The following is a 19,057-nucleotide window of genomic DNA, read 5'->3' as shown; positions in this document are numbered from 1 at the left end:
GGTTGATGATGGTCGACGCGAGGCCGTGAGCGGGCCGACGGGGCGCGGGCGCGTGTTGGTCGCAAAGGAACGCCCCGCCCCCATGTGCGCAGGGTGAATTTGGTTCCGCTGCACCGCTCGCGAACACCACCCGACCCACGCCACCACCACACCGTGGCATGTCGACGTCTGCGCTTCAATTCACACCATCAACAACCTCTTCATCCTCATCCTCGTCCCTCTCGTCCCCCATCGTCCCCTTTCCGTCGTCAACCTCGCCCCAGACCGTGAACAGGACACCTTCCATCCTCTACATCCCCCGCTGCGTTACCGCCCGGCCCACGCCCCAACTTCACAACCTCCCTCGCCTTCCTCCGAACCCGTGCAATGTGCGTGAGATAGCGGCGGCACTGACATTCAGGTCGTCCGAGCCCTACGACCCGTACATCCCCGCTGGGTCCAGCGGCGCTGGCCCTTCCTCTGGCGGCGGCCACCCCCAGAACCAGAAGGTGAGTTCACCCTCCGCCCGACCGAAGGGCGCCATGTGTGGAGTGTCCTGCTTACCCCGAAGATCGCGGACATCCAAGCGCAGATCGACTCGACCGTCGACATCATGCACCAGAACATCACCAAGGTCGCCGAGCGTGGCGAGCGCCTGGATACCCTCCAGGACAAGACAGGTGAGTGGAGCGCGGGCTAGCACACCTTGATTGATTGTTGGCTGACCCACAGACAATCTCGCCGTCTCCGCTCAGGGGTTCCGGCGCGGTGCCAGTCGCGTGAGGAAGCAGATGTGGTTCGTACATCCGAGTCGCTGGCTGCACGGCGCTTACGCTCAGGTGGAAGGACATGAAGATGCGTGTCATCATTGCCATCGGCATCTGTGTCCTCATTGTCATTATCGTTGTCCCTATCGTCAAGGCGTAAGTCTACCAGTTGTGTTATTGCGGACAGAGCTGACAAGCAGGGTTAAGAACTGAGCGTGTTGTGCTATGCCTTAGACGTGAGAGTTGGGTCGCTGTCTGCCGCTAGGTCTGATGCGCTCGCCTTCCCCCCTGTCCCCCTCTGTAAAACCGATATCAACTGTGGCCTACTGCGTGGTGTGACGTGATAGACATACATGACTGGGCTTGGACTAATTGCTGAACAATCGTTTGATACTACAGGTCGACGATCAGAGTGGCGCCTCTCGAGACCGAAGGAATCTAAAACAGTAGGTGCTATGGCCTGGATCGGGATGGAGTGCTTCTACGCGCACTGCTCGAGCTTGGGTGTGCACCGCCTCGCGCCTCGGTCTGCTGCGCAATTTGTGACGGCGCATCGGAGCGAATGTACTCGTCCGCTCCAAGACCCCTTTGGGTCGGCGACCGACCTGTTTCGCGAGATCCTCCAAAATCTCGAGCACCGAAACTCTCACGCTGAACAGCATGGGGTGCGAGGGCTCGGGGTTGAAGCAGACCAGATGCACGGCCATTGGTCTGGTCACCCTCGACGCGTTCTCCCAGAGTCGTGCCGGAGAAGTCCCGTATCAGGTTTACCATGTCTCCATTACGTCTCGTTGCGGAGTAGGATGGGAGCCGCGTTTGCGACGCATCCCTTGACGAGCCTTCGGCGGCTGGTGTGAAGGTGGCACCGGGGAATCTGCGATCCTGTACGCCTATCCACTGTGCAGCCGTGGAAGACACGGGTGGGCCAGGAAGCACGGCAGACGGTGACGACGGGATTGAGCCCCCGCGGGCGTGGTCCGAGCCCTCGCAACCTGTCGCTTGGGCGTTGAGATAGTTGCGCAAAGCCACAACGCCGGGACCTGAGAAGACGCAGAATGAGGCGCGCTGATGAATAGAAAAGTCCTGTTGTAAGCGAGTCATGGTAGCTAGAGCTCACTTCTGGAGCAGGGCGGCAGAATTGCTGCAACTCGGGCACCTTGAAGCAATTAATTCCGGTCAAGCTCAGGTGTGTGAGAAGAGGTAGCTTATTAAGTAACTCGGTGATGGCGGCGACAGTGATCTTGTCGCAGTAGGAGAGATGAATTCGCTCCAGGGTGTTGTAACGTGCGCCGAGGGGTAGAATGCCGTTGTCTGTGACGTTTGTTACCTGGAGAGTCAGCTGAGGCATATATTCCGACCTACCTTGACCAGGCCGATCCTACGCAGCTTTGGGAGGCTTGATGCCAAGGCGATGACACTCGAGTCGGTCAGAAGGGCACAGTTGGCCACGTCCACATAGCGTAGGCGAGTGCATGTCTTGGCCAGTCTTAAGATTGCATCGTCCGTAATACTTGGGCGGGTCAGCTTTGCAATGACCTTACTCACTTCCCGACGTGGCCCAAGTGAAGATAGTGGAGACACTTGCCGAGCCTTGAGATGCTCTCCACAGCGAAGTCGGTCAAGGCCGTACACTTCGTCAATGTGAGGTTGCGGAGCATGGGCGCATTCTGAACAAGATGATCAACGTCTTGATCTGTCAAGCCTGTGCAGCTCGTGAAGTCCACAATGCGGAGTTGATCGAACGAAATGGTGACAGGGCGAACAAGCGCTGGGCTCATTGCCGGTGGGCGAGAAGCCATCCTGGAGCTAGCCTTTGGCGACGGTACGTCAACGAGATACCATGGATAGGCGCCAACATTGTCGAAGATGGTTGAGTCGTCCATTCGGGAAAGGGTTTCTAAGTCTGGGATAGCGCCCAAGCTGACAGTTTTGTTGTCGTTCATCTTGAGTTCTCGCAAAGCCTTAGCGTTGAGGAAAATGCTGATTGTCGTATCGTTGGTCAGCTGGGGAACTCCAGCCAAGTCGAGTTCCAAGAGGAGAGGACAGTGGCGGGACAGAGCGACCACGGCCCGATCCGTCAGGCGATGACACCCACTGAGCTTGATCTGCGCAGTCAGCACAGTCGACGATCACATTTTATACTCACTCTCCTCAGATGGGGCAGTTGTTGTGCCACTGCCAGAATGCCTTCGTCGCCTATCCGCTTGCATCTGGACAAATTCAGCCCTTGCAGCTTCCGACAGCTGGAGGCGATCTTCTTGACGACCTTGTCGTTCACCGCGTCCATGCCGCTTACGTCGATCGATACCAGCTCTGGCAGCTGGCCAAGAACCTCCAGCAGTGTGGTTACAGACAGACGCGTGGCGCCTGGTATGGTCAGCCGCTCTAAATATCGGCAAGCGGTGATCTCGCCGAACAAGTCGTTCGTTAGATGGCGAGCGAACGAGTTGCAGAGGAGGCGCCTCACGGTCGTTGGATAGGGAAGGAGGGGTCTGGGAGTACCGAGGGCACGAACAAACCCCGCAAACTGCGAGACCGTTGAGAGGGCAGGTCGCTGCCAGATAAGAGGGTAGGCAGCTAAGCACCATGACTGGGAGACGAGCATGGCGGAGAGGAGGTCATGTGACGAGGGGAGGTAGCGCAGGATCTGTCTGTAAGTCAGGCAGAATGATGGTCCTCACCAAAATGAGGAGCTCCATCGGAAGAGACTCGGCAGGATCGGTCCTTGAGTGTGCTTGAGGACGCCCATCATCGCGATTGCTTCGCAGCCAGCTGGCTGTGCTTGGGTCGCGAGAGTCAAAGTACGGCAGTTCTGCGTCACTCAGGCTGCGCGGTGACGCGGGGGAAGACACGCTGCTCGATCTGCTACGCAATTGATCAATCAGGTGTCCCGCCTGTAGCGGCGTCGAGCGCTGCGAGCTGTCCCATACAAGGGGGGAGGCGTCGTTAACGGCGCGGCTCGGCGACGAGGATCGCGCTCTTGCAGACATTGCCAACGATGACCGTCACCCTTGGACGCGTTGGCGCTAGCACTGATAGCCAAGAAGAGACTGGTATCAGCACAGAAACAGCGGACCACTTACGTAGGAGCCGGGTGCCCAAAGAATGACAGGGCGTTGTTGGACTCTCCCTGTAGTGTTGTTGATCCAAGCCGATTGCTTCGATTGCAGGCGGCGCCGTTTACGTTGCAGAGTACTGAGGATGAAGTGGAAGTGAAGAGCGTGGTAAAGTAAGAAGAGTGAAGAGGAAGAGTTAAGTAATGTAGAGAAGTGATGGTGAATCAGACGTCTGCTTCGCTCGCGCGCTCGCCCGCATCATCCGTTGCAGGGGTGCCATCATCGCACGTGACCGACCACCTCCACCTGGAAGCCGATCGTAGATACCAGCCGGTCTGACGCGTTTCGCGACGCCCTCCTGTCCTTCATCTCTCATCCACTCTGTGCCCAAGACGCGAACGGCGACCACACCGCGATCTTGAATCATCCCGTGCCCCATTCAGCACAACCTGTCGTGGGCTCGGAACTCTCCCGAGTGCCCGCTCAGCCGTCACCTCACGTTACTCCATCCACAAGAGCTTGGCATCAATGCCCGCGCAACGTGGCCGCGATAACAACATTGCGCTGACTACGTTTTCGTTTTCCGACCCCGGCATCATCGACAACAACATGGCACACGGCTCCGGCGAGGAAGAGCCCGGATGGGACAGCGGCGTAGTTGAAGAGTCTCAGGCTCTGCTGGGAAGTTATGAACGGGACGACAGGTTGATGTCTCAACGTCAGGTGGGTGAGGGCCGGGTCTGCACTAACTGGCCAGAGTGTCGGGCCTAGGCAGGGAAAGACCGTATCTGCTTCTAGCTCACGAACAATACCTCTGCCTGCACAAGGTGCGGCAAAGCCAGGAAGTGGGAAGTGTGCTGATTTTGACAGGAGCCAGATCTCAGTACCCACCAAACTTGATACGAAATCAGAAGTACTCGATCTTGTCATTCCTGCCGATAGTGTTCTATGAGCAGTTCAAGTTCTTCTTCAACTTTTATTTCCTTGTTGTGGCCCTCAGCCAGTTCATTCCGGCGTTAAAGATCGGTTCGGCCTTTGCCGAAGCCTCCGCTGACTGCAGGCTACATTGTGACCTATGTCGCCCCTTTGGCATTCGTCCTCGCAGTGACCATGGGCAAGGAGGCGTATGACGACTACTGCCGATATCAACGTGACCGCGAGGCCAATTCGACACGCTATCTCGTCCTTCTCTCTCACGAACCTGTCGATCCATCCAACCCTCCTGCGTATGACCTCCCCAGACCACAGACTCGATCCACACCGTCCTCCGGGCTTAAGGTTGGCGACATGGTTTTACTTGAGAAGAACCAGCGTGTGCCGGCCGATATGGTTCTCCTAACAACAAGCGAGGAAGAAGGCACCTGTTTCATCCGCACTGACCAGCTCGACGGCGAGACGGACTGGAAGCTCAAGGTCGCAGTATCCGAGACGCAGCGGCTAGGCGACAAGGGCGTTGGAGGGATAGAGGGCAGCCTCTACGGTGAGTCTATCCCTGCTGCTACGTCTCATTATTAGCCGACCCGCCCATCAAGGACATCCACACTTTCTACGGTGTCCTCACTCTGCGCTCCACAGACCCAGGACTGCAGACCGAGACTGCGGTTCCGCTGTCAGTGGAGAACGTCATGTGGGCAAATACTGTTCTTGCCGCTGGATCCGCCGTAGGTCTGGTCGTTTATACCGGCAAGGAAACGCGCGCTGTTCTCAATACTAGCGAACCCGGGACGAAAATGGGAACTTTGGAGAAGGAGGTCAACAAGATGGCCAAGGTGCGGCCCTCTTCTGGCTATGCTGATAGAAGATTCTCTGTGCGGTCACGTTCGCTCTGTCGTTGTTTCTCGTTGCGCTGAACGGTTTCCGCGGACAGTGGTACATCTATGTTTTCCGCTTCCTCATTCTGTTCTCGTCCATCATTCCCATCAGGTGAAGATCTCATAATTTCGGGTCATTGCTGACAGGACAGTCTGCGTGTTAACCTTGATATGGCCAAGACCGTTTACTCGCACCTCATCCAAACCGACCCCGAAATTCCCCAGACAATCGTCCGCACAAGTACTCTTCCTGAAGAGCTGGGGAGAATTGAGTACCTCCTGACAGACAAAACCGGCACCTTGACCCGCAACGGTGAGCTTGGACTGGAGGAGTGGTCACCTGACACGCAGAAATGGAGATGAAGAAGCTCCACATGGGGACTGTTGTCTTCACTTGGGAGTCGATGGATGAGGTAGCCCATCTCCTGTCGCAGGCCTTTGGGGAACAGTCCCGTGAGTATTAGAGGTGCGATCAAGGCTGACCCACAGAGAAGCGACAGGGGTCTGTTGGCCTTGGCCCTGGGGTTGTGCCCCGCAGTCGCCGAGACATCTCGACTCGCGTTAAGGATGCTGTAATGGCGCTGGCGACATGTCACAACGTGAGTTGCATGACAGCACAAGCTTACCATGTAGGTGACGCCTGTAACTAACGATGATGGGACTGTGACCTACCAGGCTTCGTCCCCGGACGAGGTGGCAATTGTAGAGTGGACAGAAACCGTTGGGCTCACCCTCGCCTCGCGCGACCGCACAAGCATGACCTTGCAGACTAAAAGCGGGCAAACACTGGCATTCGACATCCTAGCTGTCTTTCCGTTCACTTCCGAGTCGAAGCGCATGGGCATTATCATTCGCGATCGCTCCTCTGGGGTCACTACCTTCGTTCAGAAGGGCGCCGACGTCGTCATGTCCAAGATCGTTCAGAAAAACGACTGGTTAGATGAGGAGACCGGCAATATGGCGCGCGAGGGCCTGCGCACGCTGGTTGTTGGCCGGAAGCGTTTATCGGACGAGAACTACGCTGCCTTCGACACGAAGTACAAGGAGGCGCAGCTAGTTCCCGGCGACGAGCGCACGGAGGCTATGAGGGCTGTCGTCCAAGAGTATCTGGAGTCGGACTTGGAGCTGCTGGCTCTGACTGGTGTGGAGGACAAGCTGCAGGACGACGTAAAATCGACCCTCGAGCTCATGCGCAACGCGGGGCTGAAGATCTGGATGTTGACCGGCGACAAAATTGAGACGGCCACCAACATCGCAGTGTCTAGCAAGCTCGTATCACGCAATCAATACATCCACCAAGTTGCGAAACGTGAGCCAATATGTGGGGCCGGGGCTGATCCTAGTTCAATCATCTCACCAGGTCCGAGATATGCTTGACTTTCTTCAGGCCAAGCTTGACTGCTGCCTCGTTATTGATGGCGAATCTCTCCAGCTTTGCCTGGACTCGTTCAGGACCGAGTTCGTCATGTTAGCGACGCAGCTGCCCGCCGTGGTCGCGTGTCGTTGCTCGCCTACGCAAAAGGCCGACGTTGCAACCCTGATCCGCGAGTTTAGTAAGAAAACGGTGTGCTGTATCGGCGACGGAGGCAACGACGTCAGCATGATCCAGGCTGCCGATGTTGGTGAGTATGCACGCTTTGCGCTGCTGACGACCAGGAGTCGGCATTGTCGGCAAAGAGGGCAAGCAGGCGTCACTTGCCGCCGACTTTTCCATCAACCAGTTCTCGTATCTCACACAGCTGTTGCTCTGGCACGGGCGCAACTCGTATAAGCGCTCTGCGAAACTGTCGCAGTTCGTTATTCACCGCGGCTTGATCATCGCAGTCATCCAAGCAGTCTTCAGCTCAATCTTCTTCTTTGCGCGTAAGTTGTCTCCAATTCACGACGCAGCAGCTGACCCTAGCCATCGCCCTCTACCAAGGATGGCTGCAGGTGGGCTACGCCACCGTCTACACCATGGCTCCAGTCTTCTCTCTCGTCCTCGATCGCGATGTGAACGAGGACACGGCGCTCATGTACCCCGAGCTGTACAAGGAGCTCACCAAGGGCCGTTCCTTGAGCTACAGGACATTCTTCACTTGGCTCACGATCAGTGTCTACCAGGGCGGAACGATTATGCTCCTCTCCCTGCTCCTCTTTGAGTCTGAGTTCCTACACATTGTGGCAATCTCGTTCACGGCCCTCGTTCTGAACGAGCTCATCATGGTCGCATTGGAGATTACGACCTGGCACAAGTATATGGTGTTGAGCGAAATTGCCACTGCCATCATATACTTTGGCTCGATGTGGATCCTTCCAGAGTACTTTGGTGAGCCTCCGCGATCGCCCCCTGTACTCCTGCTTACCATCAGACATGCACTTCGTCCTCACGACCACTTTTATTAGCAAGGTCGCCATTATCGTGGCGGTGTCCAGTCTACCACTCTACGTTATCAAGGCATTGCACCACCGACTCAATCCAGCAGCATATGCGAAGGTCAACGAATCTTAGAGCCATAGACATGTTTTACCATGATACATCCATCTGTACAGGAGAGCTAGGAGAATGACGAGTAGATTGATTTTAAGAGGCCACAACAGGAGCGACTGGAGTGGACGAGTTGACAGTGAAGCGCCGCTTGATGCTTGCACGTGAGCTAGCACGGCTGAGGTTGCTACTCGACTTTCGGCGGCCGCCCAGCAGAGGCCCAGTAGGACGACGCCCTGTCGAGCGGTTGAGCTCGTTGAGGAAGGAGAGGCCCCAGGACTGCGCGGTAAAGTTGGACACGTACTAGGGATTAGCTGGGAACAACATGGTTCTGCGGACAGGACACTCACTGCAAACAGCTTTGTCCAGTTCTGGGCACGGATCTCTGGAGCCAACGTGAGGGCTTGGTGGATGGCACTGGCCGTCGAGTCAACGTCCCAAGGGTTGATAATGAGCGAGCCAGCCAGACTCTGCGAGGCTCCAGCAAACTCGGACAAAATCATAGAGCCGTGCTTCTCAGCCTGAGACGAGATGTACTCGTAGGCGACGCTACCTATTAGCAATGCTTGTCCCAAATAGACTCACAGGTTCATGCCATCGCGAGTTGACGTCACGAGGCAGACATCAGCCAGCGCGTACATGGCGGTGAGCTCCTCAAAGGGCACCGAGCGGTGCATAAAGACGATGGGTGTCCAGGTCGGGGTACTGAACTGGCCGTTGATGCGGCCGACCAGCTCGTTAACGCATGAGCGCAGGTTCATGTACTCCTCGACATCCTGCCGAGACGGGATAGCAAGCTGGATGAGGATGACCTTCTCGATCCACTCAGGATGCTGGGTGAGGAAAACCTCAAAGGCATGCAGCTTCTGCGGGATGCCCTTGATGTAGTCAAGACGGTCGACGCCGATGATGACCTTGCAGTCCTCAAAGCGCTTCTCGAGTCGATCCAAGCGTTCCTGGACCACAGGAAGCTTGACGCCCTCGACGAATTGCCAGGGATCAATACCGATGGGGAACGTGCCGACTTGGACCCAGCGACCTTCGAACTCGATGCCGTTGGGCTGCGTCTCGAGGCCCAAGATACGCGTGCAAGCGCTCAGGAAGTGACGGGCGTAGTCGTATGTATGGAAGCCGATCAAGTCGCACTGGAGCACACCAAGAAGGATCTCACGTCTGACGGGAAGAATCCTGACCATCAGTGACTGGTCATGGAGCGGGTCGACTCACCTGTAGATCTCACTCGAGGGGAACGGTGTGTGGAGGAAGAAGCCGATGCGCACTCCCCCCTTGCCCCGGCGACGCGCCTGGATCTCCGACTTCTGGAAGGGAGTCATGCCAGGTGTGCTGCTGCTCTGACGATGGGTCGGGCTTTTGGGGTTCGACTCCTCCTCGACGTCCTCGAGCATCTCCACTCCCTCATCGGCACCGCCGCCGTTGCCGCGGTTTGGCGGCGGCATCTTTATGTTGATGTCATTGACGACGGCCTCGTCCACCCCCTCCTTGACACGTCCCATCTCACGGCGCGTCATCTCGCCCTGGTTTGACTCGCCTGTGATCATGCTGCGGAGAAGCATGGGCAGGAGCATGAGGTGGTAGTCCTGAACCCATACGACATCGCCAGTGCGGACGAAGGAGGCGACGACGTCTGCGAAGCGGATGTTGGCCTCACGATATGCGAGCCAGTATGACGCGTCAAAGTTCATTTCTCCGGGGTGGTAGTGGAACAAGGGCCACAGGATTGAGTTTGAGAAGCCTGATGTCAGTGGCGTGAGAATGAGAGTTTCAGACTCACCATTGTAGTGACGGTCGGCCACTTCGTCCGACAGGTAAACAGGATAACACTGGTACTCCTCGAGCAGGCGTTGATTTACGTACTCGCGGTCTTGAAGTGGGATCTGGGTGTGAGCAGAGGAGCTAAAGACAGAAATAATAGCTCACGTCTTTGCCAGGCCACCCGATCCAGGTGAATGACATCGTCTTCTTGCAGCCGGAAAGCGCCGAGACCAAGCCACCCGACGACATCTGTGGTGAGTTAGGGCAATACCTTTGGCAACGCTCTAGTTACTCACCTTGAAAGAATACTCGCCGTCGGCATCCTTGGAAATGGTCACCGGAAGACGGTTGGAGACAATGATGAGGCGGGGCTCATGGCCATTGTTGGTCTCGGTAGGCTTGGGCAGCTGCTCTGGGGCCATATGAGGGGAATGTTCGGCTTTGGGGGATGAATGGTGGTTGGCAGGATAACAAGCTGGGTCGGCGGTGCTCATCGTGCAGGAGGCTGATTTGGAGTGAGCGAGTAGCGCACGAGCCTAGCGATAGATAGACAGATGAGGAAGTTGGGCGCGCGTGCGATAACGGCAGCTGGGTAATTGGGTGGGTGTGTGAGAACGTGTGAGGCGTCGCCTTGCTGGTCGGCTCGCGGGTCGATTGGGCTCGGGAGCTTGCGATCTTGCGAATGAACCTGCGCAAAGGCTGTCACGGATCGGTAACCGTGCGGAGAAGAGGGTGCGGTGTCTTGGCTAAGTCTGGGTGAGGAAAGGAGGAGATTGCGATAAGTGCGATGAGTGCGATGCGATGGTGGGAAGATGAGAAGACGGGAAGATGTGAAGATGGGGGAGGAGCTTGATGGGAGTCGAGATGAGATGAGGTGAAGAGGTCGAAGAGACGAGATAAATGTGGGAAACTTGTGGGGACCAGGGGTTGGATGGGTCGCCTGGATGGGATGCGAGGGATGGATATCGCGCAACGACAAACGTCAGAGGCTGATGAGGCTGGTGGGCTGATGAGTCTAGAACAGTATCGATGCATGATGATGACGGAGTACCCAGGAGAGAGTGGGCGGGATTCACACCGGCCTAGGCGGCTGACTGCACCGGAGTTGTCACCGCCGCTCACTGCGCTCCGCTGTTCCCACGCGCTGCGCCGAGCCGGCAAAGCCCGAGGCCCAAGGCTCAGGCACCCTGTAAACCCCAAGGTGCCCATGATCTTGATTGGATGCAGACACGTGACGTCACTCAGCCATACACCGTACACCGTCTAACCCATAACCCAGACTCGGGCCGCTCGGTCGTCATCACTTCAGTAGTCCTGCGCTGCAAACGATACGACAAAACTTGTGGCAAACAGTGATATCTTCTGTCCCAACCCTTACTGAACACTTCGGCTGCGGCCAATGCACTTCCTGATATAAATATTTAAATCATGCATTTCTATAATGACTGTGACATGTCCGACACCGACATAAGAGAACCGATTTCGCATAGGCCTGGCCAAACGGTACAGCACCCACCCCCCTTAGCGCCCAAAATTCGCCAGGGCCGGATGACGCGCAATCACGTCGATGTCGGTCTGGGGATCCCATACTCGACCGCGAGGCGGACCACGAGCCGCCGTCCTCGCAGCGCCGCGCTTGGAGGTCATTGCAGGGAAGTAGGATGCTGGTGACGTTTTCGGACCAGGCTGAGACGACATCTGTCTCTCTGGCGGAGTCACCGGCGTGGTCGCAACGGAGACCATCTGGCGGACAAGCGGGGCGTTCTCTGAGTAGGGACTGTTTTCTGGTGACACTTGGACTATCGCATCATTCTGCGGGGTGCGCTCGGTCTGCGTACCCTTGTCCTCATATGACAGCCGCCTGCCGCCCTCAGTGGTGGACTTGATAATGTTGTCGTCCTTCTGCGAAGCGGGCAAGGGCAGGTGACGCGATGAACGACGCGGGCTAGGAGGAACTGTGTGCATTCCAGCTTTACGCCTCGAGGTGGCGATGCCGAGGTCCGTGAGCCTCTTGGCATAGCGCCCAATGGAGGCGTCGGCATCCCAAGCGTTGGTGTAATCAGCCATCGCCTCGTTGAAGCTGGGGATCGGCTTAGAAGGTTGGGAGGCGTGATGATGCACCCCCTCCGGCGCCTTGCTCGGCACAAGTTGAACAGGATCGGGGGGCAAGACGGTTGTAATGGATTCGTCCGTCTTGGAGGCCACAGCCGGCGGAGGTGTCGGGAGGCGCTCTTGCGGAAACTTGCGCGACGCCTTCGCAAGCGCGGTTCGTCCCTTCTCCTCCCAGGGGAATGCGCCTCCGCTCTTCTTGGGGTCCGGAATGGTTCTGGTGTAGTCTCCATACCAATCATTCTCTCGGACATTGTTCGGCAAAGTCGGCATCGTGAATCTGTCGTGATGATCTTGATAGTACGTGCCCTGCGATCTGGTCGGCTCATCCCACGCAGCGACATAGAAACTTTGCACACCCTTTGCCATCTCTGGCTGGCTGTCTTTCGGAGGAGGACCTCGAGACCCGTCCCAGGCCGCTTGTCTAAACTCGTGCCGCTCAGAAGGAGAAGAGTGCGCCTGTTCCGGAGGAGAAGGTTGCGACGACTGGGCGGTACAATCCTCGGTAGCATTTGAAAGCTGCTGCTGTCGTGCCTCACGTTGATCTTGCTGGGACTCTGTTGCGTGGGGAAGGTGGGACTGAGAGGTGGGCGGAGGGCTAATATCGGGCTTGAGCTCAGGCTCAGGTTCCGGCATCATAAGATCATATCGGCCGTCAAGAGGAAGCGAGGTGTACTGGCCTCTGACGGGCACCAAGTTGGCGACGCTCGCGCTTGGATGAACCTCCTCTCCGATATGGGGGCGGTTCCAAACGGCCACATTCTCCGGTACGGTGAAACGTTTCGCAAGATTGGGTTCGTGGATAGCGGAGGGGCGGACATTGCGATCATACACATCGAACCAGCGATCGATCAGCGCTTCATCTGCCAGTTAGTTCTGCGCGAGAAGCTAAATCATCGTCAACTTACAGCCCATAGGAGAATCCTGAGTCTCCGCAATGCCGAGGCCGGCCGGACGGGCGGGAAGTCTACTCCAAGGCTTTCTGGGCCCAATGAAGTGTATCACACTAATCTTGTGGGCAAAGCGCTTGAAGGCAGGCATGTACTGGTATGCGGCGCTGGGGGTAACATTGTAGCTTGATGGTCAGCTCAGGCTCCTGGCTCATCTTGTAGCGAGACGTACGTGAATGGGAGTCTGTGCCAAGGCCCGCCTTCGCCTTCCTCACTGAAGTAGTGGTTCAGAAGGCCTTGGTCTGCGCCATCAAAACTGCCGTTTCCGCCGCTGCTGTCGGCTACCATAAGCTGCCGCAGGTTCTCGAAGTCGCTGAGTCGGGGGCGGATGACCATAACACCAGAGTTGAAGCAATCAGGCCACCCGATGTCAGGGCAGGCCGAGAGAGTATGTGGAGCAGTTGAATGGAAGAGGTGGGAAAGGGGGCGTATTGGAAGGGTGTCGGCGTCCATGTAAAAGACGGTCTTGAACATGGAACCGAGGCGGAAGATGTGTAGCTTGGTGAGGGCCCGGTCAAGGTCTAGGCGGCCTCAATGTCAGCAGTGCGAGGAAGACAGATACGTACCCATGAGATGAAGGTTTCTCTGCCCTCTCTGGCCCGATGCAATGGGCTCAACACCGATAACAACGTCGTAGCCTGCATTGCGGAGGGCTCCGATACTCGCCGCGTCGACCGTTTGTGGTGTCACAAGACAGGCAATCTTGAAGTTGCGTGGGGCTGGGTGGAGTTCATGGAGGGCGTGCAGCAACGCGAGGGCGCCCGGCAGATATGAGTCAGCGGTGAGGAGAGTAACGAAGGCGTCGGGTAGCGCTGGGTTGGCGGCGGCGGACGGATTGTCCACGAGAGACTCGACCATGCTGGGAACTGTGCAAGGAACTAAAGAACCTGGGTGTTAACAACGGCAGATCAAAGAAGAGAGAATGTGCTCTGACCGGCTAGACTTACAGCGAGAGGAAGTGCGCGAATGAGAACTGAGGGGGAGGGGCGATGTGAGAGACGGAAACGGAGTCGAGGACGAGCCAGAGGAGGGCGAGGGTGTGCCAGTAGGCGAGAGAGGATGGGCGTCCGCCTGCTCGCTACTCGCTGAGTCGCCGATGTTGGATTGCGAACAGTGTGACCCAGCGTTTTCCGAGTCGCCCGTGAGAACAGGAGAGGAGACCAGATTATACAAACGATCCGGAGTAGAGTAGGACTAGAATGAAGTGTCAGACGTCAAAGTTATCTGGTCATCTCGACGGTGCGGAGTGGACCCCACCCTCATCCATCCCAGGATTCCGGTTTCCGGCGGTCTGCACCGGTACAACCACTGGTTGGCTAATTGGTTGACTTTGAACCCAAACAAATGGCCGATTGCAAAAGTCAACGGTGCCCCACAGATTCGTTACTCTCTTTCCAGCACTTCTTAACGGATCATGGGGGTATTTGTGCCCTGCAGGCTGCACCACGCCCATGCACGCCATGACCCCCCACTCGCCCACCATCCACCCTGCGCCCAGCGCACCTGTCGCGCCCGTGTGAGCGGTTTAGACGGTGCCGCAGTTCCGCCCAGCTGCCCCAGCCCACACTCGACCCACAGCGCACCGAGCGACTGGGCGGCTGAGTGATTGGGCGATTGGACAAGTTGCCGATCTGCTGAACTGAACATCTGTCTTGAAGGGCCTGACACGTGGTCAACTCAAGGAGGGCACGGATGTACGGATGTACATTACGGTTGGCGCTGTGACAAGTGGCAACGTCGCACGTCGTTGAACGGTTACGACAACATTATCCACCTACATTGCTCGCCGCCCTTCAAGCGACCGACTTGCCACTAGTTGATTCATCAATACCATGTCGGAGCCAAACAATCTTTCGTCCGCGGACTTTGACCTCCCTAACGACTCTCCCGATCTCAATGCACAACGGCCAGCATGGGGCAACACCGAGCCCGTTTCCTCATATCGCCTTCCAGCGAGCGAACAACTACGAGGCGTCGCCAATCGCATCATCTTTTCCCGTTACTACATTCTCTTCTACTTCATTATGATGACGCTGAGTATGGCAACCGTTGTCTTAAGCTTGATTGCAACTAGTGAGCGCCAACAAAGGGTCCGTTCTTACGCCCAGGTCATCACGAGTGCCCTCCTCCCGTCTGGCATGTGCTCGAGGTCATCGTAAACGCACTCATGGTGCTCGAGGTATCTACACGCTGGATTGCGTACGGCAAGGTGGGTATCAACTTTGCACACCCAACGCTGACTGTACAGAAGTATCCGATGACGCTACTCAACATGCTCGACCTTGTTCTTGTCTTCTTCTGCGTCGTCACGCTCATCTTCGTCTTTGCCAGTCCATGTGGCGAGGGTACAAGGCGTGCGTACTCTCAGATTGGCTTGCATATCTGACACTGCAGAGGAGGAAGTTCTCGACACAATCCTGCTTGTGATCCGAAATGGTGTTCAGTTCCTCCGTCTTGGCAACATCTTGCGCCGGTGAGCGTTGAGTATGGGATATACGCTGACATCCAGCTCGGGTCACTCGCTGTTCAACCCACCAAGGCCAATGGATCTGTCTCAGGCGCGCTCAGCCTCTGCGGGGATGGACTTTGACATTGACGACGAAGAGGCAGCCGCGGAGCGTGCTCTTCGCGCTGGCCGCTTCGGGACCGGCTACCAGCCCGTGTACGCGGACGAGCCTCCTCGCGACGAGGTGGGAGAGGATCGTGCTGCGTGGAGCCGCAGCTAGATCGAATCTCTCATTCTATCCGCTATCTTCCACTCTATGCATGTTGTAACTAGCATTTAGCGGCCGTTTAGGATCAGTTGGGATTAGTGGAATCATCTAAATCACTCCATCTAATCTAAACACAGGTGGAGGCGCAGCAGAGCAGGTGGAGGTCCCATCTCCGCATCAAGGAATTTGTTGCATCGGCCGTTTCATCTCCAGGTCTAGCGATCTCACATCACTCATCCACTCGACATCTCGCGCCCTCGCTCGCGCCGTCCTTAATCCGCCATCCTTCTCATGCCCCTCATTCTCGTGCAACAGGATGGTGACCTTTGTTCCCTCTGTACAGAGGGTGCAACGCCGCAGCGATAGCTCGCCCCAGTTGGCTGAGAACCAGGCGCCATCTGGCCCGACCTATGCATTCGGCAGCCGCAGCGCCGTAGCGCTTGCGATCTATGGCAAGCGGTGGACTTGGAAATGGGCAATGACCACGCCCTCGACATGTACGTGACGCAGAGGGCGCACTAATGCCAGTCCCCCTCTGGAGCACTTCGCCGGACTGGCAGAGCATTGCTTTGGTGCAACATTTCCGGCCCTTCCCAGTGACGGCTGCCAAGGAGCTCGTAGGTCACACAGCACTGCAACAGCTGAATGACAGCTCGTCACATCCACTGTGCACTTCAGCAACTCCACGGAGGAGAGGTCGCTTAACGGGAGTCTGGTCAACGATCAGGCAAATGCAACCGAGCAGCTTCCTGGTCACGACGAGGAACACAATGTCCGGACTGAGGAAAACTGTGTGCACAATGACGGCCAGGTGCCCGCAGGCTGTCAGAGCGAGCCGCTTGCTGCCACTCAGACGCACGTAGCCGAGGCCGCTGTCCTCTTGCGCCCACGCTCCCAGCGCTATCGACGTCGACTACCAGCAGTTCTGGTGCACCGCTGCGGCCCTCAGTCATCCTACCTAGGTCAGTTAATGCTGTGGTTTCGGCCCTCACCGCTCGCGAGGCTGATCTATCAGGCGCAACACCGCTGTCGCCAGCATCCCAGGCCGCCCCGTCGGACAACGAAGATCACCCGTTAACGAGTGTCATCGATACATACGATACGCCCATTCTGCAGCTTGCGAGCTCTCCTTTCGTGAACAGCGGTCGTCTTGATGGTGCGTTTACATCCAGGTCTTTCTCTGACACTCTTCAGGTGGGGCCACAGGTATGCTGGTGCGCCTCGAGACCGTCACCCATCTGATCAATCTTACTCTCGACCCGGAGTACTATTATGGCTCCTCCTCGCCGACATACAACGTTTCCCGCATAGCGGAGCTCAATAAGGAGTATACTGAGGGAAGGCGGCACGTTGATGTCGCATTGGATCCTTTTCATTGGGGCCGCGCCGCGGTAGTCGACGAAGGGGGTGGAGTGTGGATGTGGTGGGAGGAGAAAGACCGCGGCAATGATCGGCGCCTCACCCATGCCATGAAGCTGTAAGCCGCTCAGCTGGAACGACCAGACGCTAATGACTGATTGAAACTGCGGAGCCCTGTATCCGATCCAGAAGATGGCTTTTTCCGAGTCGCGTTTGGTGTGCGACCCGACACTCTGCTCATCCTTTCCCGTGACTCAGTCGTGCAAATCGACACCGCGGTAAGCTTATTCTGGGGAGGCGTACTGACAAGTCTTAGCAAACCCTCACCTCCAATCATCGCTCCGCAACATTGCTCTCACTTCGGGATCCCACCGAAAAGTTCTCGGCCATTGAACGAACGGCTTCTTTGCGAGGTGGTGTGTTCACTTACGTGTGTACAAACAAACACGTCATGTGGATCGACCAGCACGGCGGGGCGCAGAATCCGTTGCTGCGTTGGCGCCATGATATGGGGGGCGAGCAAGACGAAACCCTGCAGCTTGTCGTCATTTCGTCGCGAGATGTTCCCCATGCGGGTGGTGAGACCGTGCTTGTTCAACAGCCATCGTCTGGGCGAGTCCACGGTGTCCTCGGCGCCGACCATGGTCTGGCTGCTTTGGTCTCGGAGCCCTGGGCGCTGAGCGCGCCACAGACGGGGCGTTTCAGCACACTACACGCATTTGCTCCACCGGCGCACGAGAAGGGCAGAAGTATCGTGACGCTGGTTGCGTTAGGCGACAAGAATATCAGCGTTGGTGAGATGTTCTTGACAGACCATGATGCTGTGGCGGGCAGCTCTGGTTCGTCTCCGACTATCTTCAGGGCATCGGAAGTCCCTAAACTGGCTACAGAGCAGACTGCTTCTGAGGCTCCAACCCCGACAGCTCCAGTCAAGGATTGGGTCATTCCAGCCCGATGGGCATGGCTTTGTTCGTTCTGTACGAAAGGCTACACTGACGGTCAGCAATCAACGACGATGCTGCGATTCCATCAGCAGATGTTGGCGAGATGAAGGCGTACTTCATGGATCCTGAGGAGAACATGAAAGTCGTCACCACACGGTGCGTTGTTGCTTAGGCCCTGCTGACGTGTAGCGCTGAGCTCGCGCACGCTGCCTGCTCTGGCCCACTTACTGTTCACCCTCATATCCTGAACAGCATCAACTACGACGAATCTTTCTCGGCCAGCGACATCGCCAGTGTCCCATTATCCTCTCATTTTGCCTACTCGGCGACTACCGGCACGCTCTTGGGGGATGCGCCGGGCGACCTGTCGGCAAGTCCGCCAGAGGAGGATCAAGGGCCAGCAGCGAGAAGGCTTCGCAGCGATCTGCTCCTCAGCTCCAAGATCGTGTACCCGACAGATCCTCTGCCCAGGGAGGATGTCAAAGACGGCGGTCCTAATGTCGACGACTTGTTTGCCGAGGCAACTGGACAGTTGAGCCTCACTGACCGAGTTCCGGACCTCTCCTTCGCAGTCCTCCCGCCTCCGCCACGCGTAACAGCTTCTGACTACCACGAACATTCCAAGATTTACGCCCCCTCACGGTCGGATATGAGCACAGCGCACGCGCTACTTCGCGACTGGAAGCTCGGGGCAGATCCTCTGCAGTACGAGTGGACACCCTCTGAACCATCTGCGTCACTCCCTCCTCTGGGTCGAAGTGTGACGAGTCCGCCTCCGCGCCAATTCTCGCCCAGGCCACCATATGTGTCAGCACCGCGCCCCGTGAGCCCTCTACCTAGGCTTCACGCCCAGTCGAGCCCTGTGAGGAGGTTCCCCGTCTCGTCTTTCGCAACTCAGACCTTGCCTATCCTCACTCCTGGTCACCGGCCGGCGTCTCCGACCGTTCCCAGCGACCCAGACGTATTCCCTCATACTCAGATTGAGCGTGGGGCATACGGCGCTCGCCCGGAAGCTAGCGCTAAAGTGAGAAGAAAGCCTATCAAGCGCAGACATGGCTTCTAGACCTGCTGCGATCAATGTAGTCACGCATGCGGAAGCAAGCGATACGTGTAGTTATGCATGTTGTG

The 19,057-nt window shown here is 57.0% G+C and overlaps 8 protein-coding genes across 8 annotated transcripts; 4 read left to right on the top strand and 4 right to left on the bottom strand.

Annotated features, from left to right (window-relative positions):
- Positions 1–158: 158 nt before the first annotated feature.
- COLE_03801 (uncharacterized protein) lies at positions 159–906 on the top strand (the record flags this gene model as incomplete). Its single annotated transcript, XM_018424962.2, has 4 exons — positions 159–488; positions 551–659; positions 712–775; positions 819–906. The coding sequence occupies 4 exons, from the start codon at positions 159–161 to the stop codon at positions 904–906; spliced, it is 591 nt and encodes a 196-aa protein (XP_018279676.2).
- Positions 907–1,527: 621 nt separating this feature from the next.
- On the bottom strand, positions 1,528–3,736 carry COLE_03800 (uncharacterized protein; the record flags this gene model as incomplete). The annotated part of the gene is made up of 7 exons (XM_018426591.2): positions 1,528–1,594; positions 1,645–1,829; positions 1,864–2,073; positions 2,109–2,256; positions 2,292–2,851; positions 2,893–3,393; positions 3,428–3,736. The coding sequence occupies 7 exons, from the start codon at positions 3,734–3,736 to the stop codon at positions 1,528–1,530; spliced, it is 1,980 nt and encodes a 659-aa protein (XP_018279675.1).
- Positions 3,737–4,330: 594 nt separating this feature from the next.
- COLE_03799 (uncharacterized protein) lies at positions 4,331–8,104 on the top strand (the record flags this gene model as incomplete). Its single annotated transcript, XM_018422858.2, has 14 exons — positions 4,331–4,525; positions 4,560–4,629; positions 4,673–4,828; positions 4,863–5,282; positions 5,318–5,571; positions 5,604–5,725; positions 5,766–5,926; positions 5,965–6,066; positions 6,103–6,212; positions 6,247–6,922; positions 6,957–7,235; positions 7,270–7,476; positions 7,517–7,921; positions 7,965–8,104. The coding sequence occupies 14 exons, from the start codon at positions 4,331–4,333 to the stop codon at positions 8,102–8,104; spliced, it is 3,297 nt and encodes a 1,098-aa protein (XP_018279674.1).
- Positions 8,105–8,176: 72 nt separating this feature from the next.
- COLE_03798 (uncharacterized protein) lies at positions 8,177–8,583 on the bottom strand (the record flags this gene model as incomplete). Its single annotated transcript, XM_018427318.2, has 2 exons — positions 8,177–8,383; positions 8,431–8,583. 2 exons carry the CDS (start codon positions 8,581–8,583, stop codon positions 8,177–8,179), a joined length of 360 nt encoding a protein of 119 aa, XP_018279673.1.
- A 78-nt stretch (positions 8,584–8,661) lies between these two features.
- Positions 8,662–10,347, bottom strand: COLE_03797 (uncharacterized protein; the record flags this gene model as incomplete). The annotated part of the gene is made up of 3 exons (XM_018422857.2): positions 8,662–9,268; positions 9,308–9,833; positions 10,146–10,347. 3 exons carry the CDS (start codon positions 10,345–10,347, stop codon positions 8,662–8,664), a joined length of 1,335 nt encoding a protein of 444 aa, XP_018279672.1.
- A 1,027-nt stretch (positions 10,348–11,374) lies between these two features.
- On the bottom strand, positions 11,375–13,770 carry COLE_03796 (uncharacterized protein; the record flags this gene model as incomplete). Its single annotated transcript, XM_018427317.2, has 4 exons — positions 11,375–12,825; positions 12,871–13,037; positions 13,085–13,442; positions 13,479–13,770. The coding sequence occupies 4 exons, from the start codon at positions 13,768–13,770 to the stop codon at positions 11,375–11,377; spliced, it is 2,268 nt and encodes a 755-aa protein (XP_018279671.1).
- A 974-nt stretch (positions 13,771–14,744) lies between these two features.
- Positions 14,745–15,638, top strand: COLE_03795 (uncharacterized protein; the record flags this gene model as incomplete). Its single annotated transcript, XM_018420785.2, has 5 exons — positions 14,745–14,985; positions 15,021–15,121; positions 15,161–15,266; positions 15,307–15,385; positions 15,422–15,638. The coding sequence occupies 5 exons, from the start codon at positions 14,745–14,747 to the stop codon at positions 15,636–15,638; spliced, it is 744 nt and encodes a 247-aa protein (XP_018279670.1).
- A 466-nt stretch (positions 15,639–16,104) lies between these two features.
- COLE_03794 (uncharacterized protein) lies at positions 16,105–18,992 on the top strand (the record flags this gene model as incomplete). Its single annotated transcript, XM_018422856.2, has 9 exons — positions 16,105–16,123; positions 16,155–16,243; positions 16,279–16,588; positions 16,642–16,782; positions 16,821–17,103; positions 17,143–17,263; positions 17,302–17,953; positions 17,989–18,085; positions 18,119–18,992. 9 exons carry the CDS (start codon positions 16,105–16,107, stop codon positions 18,990–18,992), a joined length of 2,586 nt encoding a protein of 861 aa, XP_018279669.1.
- Between the last annotated feature and the right edge of the window lie 65 nt (positions 18,993–19,057).

Source organism: Cutaneotrichosporon oleaginosum (genome assembly GCF_008065305.1).
Source record: "Cutaneotrichosporon oleaginosum strain ATCC 20508 chromosome Unknown ATCC20508_contig03, whole genome shotgun sequence".
Lineage (NCBI taxonomy): Eukaryota > Fungi > Basidiomycota > Tremellomycetes > Trichosporonales > Trichosporonaceae > Cutaneotrichosporon > Cutaneotrichosporon oleaginosum.
This window is presented reverse-complemented; position numbering and strand designations above follow the sequence as displayed.